At 36.0% G+C, this 4,328-nt stretch overlaps 1 protein-coding gene across 1 annotated transcript; it reads right to left on the minus strand.

The window, feature by feature from the left end:
- Window positions 1–3,928, minus strand: LOC140882658 (ACT domain-containing protein ACR9). The gene is made up of 6 exons (XM_073288789.1): window positions 3,585–3,928; window positions 2,629–2,850; window positions 2,347–2,452; window positions 1,089–1,440; window positions 428–712; window positions 1–308 (listed from the first exon to the last, which is right to left on the minus strand). The coding sequence occupies exons 1-6, from the start codon at window positions 3,736–3,738 to the stop codon at window positions 162–164; spliced, it is 1,266 nt and encodes a 421-aa protein (XP_073144890.1). The 5' UTR covers window positions 3,739–3,928; the 3' UTR covers window positions 1–161.
- Window positions 3,929–4,328: the final 400 nt, after the last annotated feature.

Consider the following 4,328-nt stretch of genomic DNA (forward strand, 5'->3'; position numbering starts at 1 on the left):
TAACTACAAAACAACAACATATAGATACAAGGCATCTTCGGGCAAATCCCTATCCATATCTTTAATCACAGCAACAAAGAAATATAACATCGACCTACCTACGGTTTTTTTGGATCAAGGATATATGAGGAAAGAAAACACTAACTGAGATACACGAAGCTTTACCAACCCATCAGCGATCTTCTAACCTTGTCGACAATCTGATTCCGGACGGCCTTACTAGATAATTGAAACCTGCAGTTTTCATCCAGTAGGAAGCTGTACACCTCCCATTCACGGTTTTCGGTTGAGTGTCTCCCTATCTTTGCCTATATAAATAGACAAAAATACAGATGATATTTTCCATAACGGTCCAGGCATGAAGAACTGTATAGCATATCAGATTATTTTTGAAGAGTGTAAGCTACGCTATGTGATGTTCACTCACCGAGAATATGCAGATGCCAAGGCTCTTCAGGGCAAAAGTAACATCATAGAAAACTCGTGGTCTTCCTCTTCCAGATAGCTCCACTGGATTGGAGATCAAAAGTTCAGTGTCCGGGCCACGATCAATGATAAGAACACGTAGTGGGTGAAGCAATTCCAACTTCAAGCGGGAGCAGAGTACGTCTTGCTTTTCAGGATCCACTATCTTTTTCCCATCTTTATACCGGATGAAAAGGTCTAATTCTCGGAGCCCCTTGTTAACAGGGGAAAAGCGACCATATGCTATCTAGGTGTTAAAAAAGAGCAAATTAATTCAGCATTTAGCGTAAAATGACCAATGTAAAGTCATGATTATGTTGGCTGTGTGATGGGTGAGTCATATGCCGAGGTATCAGCACAAATACAAGGGCTTCAAATTATCTGTATGTTGACCTAAAAACCAAGTCCAGCACTCGACATGGACATGCAAAGGCCTTCAAATACAAAGGCGTAAAGCTTTACACAATAATTCAAATTTTAAAAAGTGAAGTGTGGTAACAGTTTAAACGCGCCAAGTTGCCATTCCCAATGGAAAACTAGCAAAAACATTGACAGATGAAACAAATCATCAAAGTAAATGGTAAGAGTAAAACAAAATATTCACAAGGAATAGAAATTTATACCTGGATATTGCAGTCTTTCAATGTTCGCATAATGTCATACAGGAAACCCTTGTGATCTACACAATTGATCTGAAGTAACGTATGAGCCGGGCTCAAGGTATTGTCAGTTTTTACACTAGCCCTTTTCAACTCATTGAAATCTGGGCTAAGCACCTGCGAATGTATTTCATTATCGGAGATCGTGCATCTAAATAGTTCTTCAGAAACATGTGGAGAGAGAGACGATATTCCCGGAGAGTTGTCATATTGGGGGCCGGCCAATTGAAGATCACAACTAATACATGATTCACCTAAAACAGTGTATAACTGCTCGCATGTTTCATTTTGCCTCTCCTTTGTGTGTAAAAGCGCCCTGAATACGCAGAATGGGTTGTAATCACGATTAGGATAGACGCTATCCAGAAAATCTAGTGATTACATGGAAATAACACTACCACTTTTTTCTTTATGGCAACATACATGGGCCAGATAAAAACGGCTGGTGACACTTTAGAGGGTGAAATTATACAATTTCTGCTAGCAGCTGCATAAAAATGATTGTTTATTACTTCTAAGCAAGTCTTGTGGCCCAATATCAATTTATTTGCTTATTTACTCGGTATAGCATAACACAGTTTTATCCTCCCATGAAATCCTGAGTAATGATAAAACAGGCATCTAAAGCTCAACATTCAACAATGACACTGTGAGATAGAAGTTGAGAGGATAGGATTTATAAAAAGTTTTAAGCTTTGGTTTTAGGCTTTTGGCTGCGTATCTAGTTCCGCTCCCGAATCCCAAAAAATTATCGTATTAGTATTACAGTTAAAAGAGATTATCAATGCATTTTTTTCACCTGTTACAAATAATGCTGAAAGACGTTAAATGAGGATAAGATAGTTATTTCAGATTTGTTAATAGCAACTGGGAAGTCATTGAATATTTAAACATGTGGCAAAAATATTTCTGTATCTACTCAGCTAAAATGGTTACATATCTATATTTAATGCAAGTTAGGCAACAACATAGATATATGCTCAAAAGATATAATGCAGACAGTTTTCCAAGAGTTAGGTACTTGGTGCAATCGTGGCAAATGTGAGGTGTGTGTAAAAAATGGTTTAGAAGACGAATAAATATAATCAAATAGGCGGAGACATTAGTTTAAATATGTCATGTGCATATCAAACAGAACAATAAAACAATGAGTACTGAATCCCATATTTAAAACAGTGAAGATATCAAACTTTGTCCAAACAGTGTCACAAAGAAGACTTACAAGTTGTCCGTTATAAAGAAGAGGTCTAGAACACGACCATCAGGTGCTGTGGTCACTTTTACTCTCTGAATCGTCAGGTCAAGCTCGTCAAAAACTTGAGTGACATCTGAAGAAATTTCGAAGACATGTAAATCTATCATAGGTTCTCAAACTCATTATAGACTTTACTCACATCTCAAGAAATGAACAAGACATAAAACAGCAAAATTTTTGTAACCCCAAAAACCAAAAAAAGAAGAGCCATTTGTGTTTTAGAAAATAATAAGAACAATTAATTGTTACCATGTAATAATCCCTTCCGGTCAAGGCTACAAAACTTCAACAAGTAAACAGGGGAAGACGAGGCATTTGTAGACTGCTGGTTCAAGTAAAATGATGGTGTGTAGGACGGGCATATTGATAGAAGGCGTTCCTTTAAACGAACCCATCTTACAGCTCGTGAGCTGGAATCACGGGGAATCACCCATAATACAACATAGCACCATAAACCATCAGTTGAAACATCTGGAAATCATTAAGTTGACAAAGTTAGTCTAGAACCATCAGCAAAGTAGAGATATAATTTCAGCTGCCAACTGGAAGACATAAGGAAGGAAAAACTGACATCTGATTGTGGAAAATTATTCCTAGAAAACCAGATACAGAGACAATTATGATCATATAAGATGTAACCTCATTAGTCAATAGACAGAAAACTAAGCTGAATTTGACTTATCTAGACAAAATCAATTTCTTCCTTTCAGTTCACTTATTCGGCTTCTAATCTAATTTTATATTTCCAGTTGGAAAATTAAAAAAAGAATTTCGTAGACTTGTTCTAAAAGAGGATGGAGGCCGTATTACGTTAATCTCTTGCAACACCTTTTTCAACCATAAAGCAGGAACTTCCACAGACAGAAAAGTCAAACTATGCATGCATCACAAAATTTTGCCAAGAAATGGGAAGCATAGGACTAGGACCTTGGTCCTCATTTCGAAAACGGACAACTTTTCCTTCAGGTTTTTGGATTTATTCATATCACAAAAAGCAATTATAAAAAGATCCAAATTTTAGCCACTCAAATAACTCAACAACCGGAAGAAAAATGGATTCGTAGCAGTTCAATCATAACCCACCAACTCCACCTTCTACTCGAGAGATTCAATAAAAAAATCGCATGAGACATCATAATTCACTCAAATCCAACAAATAAAATAAAGATTACACAACGAAATCTAAATCTAAATATAAATCTAACCTCCTTTGGTAATATAGAGACCGAATTCGAGAATAGTATGGCAGATATCGCAGCCAAGCCCGGTCTTATCAGGACAATTCACCGTAATCACGTAAGGCTCGCCGGGTTTCTTCCCTTTCTCGATCAACACGGCGTCGTCCCACGGGACACCCATGATTCTGTCACGTGCTGCAATGATTCCTCAAAGCGGAAAACAAGGGAAGCAAAACCAAATTCTGGAGGCCAATTTCATACGATAATATACAACAAATTGAGAAGAAATGACGTCAGCAGTGGTCAGCACACATGCTGGAGCCTGCTGCTTCTCTAACCTCCTTAACAATCCAATACAAGCCCAATCATTTCCTACCACTCTTTTACTTAACGGTTTTGTACAATTTTGTTATCCTTTTATATATATAAAAAAAATTGATTTATTTTAATTTTTTCGAGTATGTAATTGTTAAAGAGATAATTGGGTTAGTTTATGCTATATTAAAAGTGTTTTTTTTTTCTTATTTCAATGTCATTAGATCATGTAAGACTTTTATATTTTGTATGAAAATTGACATGTGTATTGATTATCCAATTGTTATAATTTGACCACATCATAAAAAAAATATTTCAAGTGTAGTACAGAATAATTCGATAATTCAAGCTATTAAAAACAAAATAAAATCATTGCATACCAATTGATATAGTGATGGTATTTATTGTACTTAAATTAAGAAAATTAAATAGAAAATCAAAATTTTAAGTAAGTGT

This window comes from Henckelia pumila, chromosome 2, assembly GCF_033568475.1.
Source record: "Henckelia pumila isolate YLH828 chromosome 2, ASM3356847v2, whole genome shotgun sequence".
Lineage (NCBI taxonomy): Eukaryota > Viridiplantae > Streptophyta > Magnoliopsida > Lamiales > Gesneriaceae > Henckelia > Henckelia pumila.

Bases quoted from the DNA above. Each gene is read 5' to 3' on its own strand.
- LOC140882658 (XM_073288789.1), bottom strand. From the start codon at position 3,738: ATGGGTGTCCCGTGGGACGACGCCGTGTTGATCGAGAAAGGGAAGAAA. The intron at 2,851-3,584 runs GTTAGATTTATA...AATGATTTCCAG, and splicing joins TCTCTATATTACCAAAGGAG to ATGTTTCAACTGATGGTTTA. The intron at 2,453-2,628 runs GTAACAATTAAT...AAATTTCTTCAG, and splicing joins CCGGAAGGGATTATTACATG to ATGTCACTCAAGTTTTTGAC.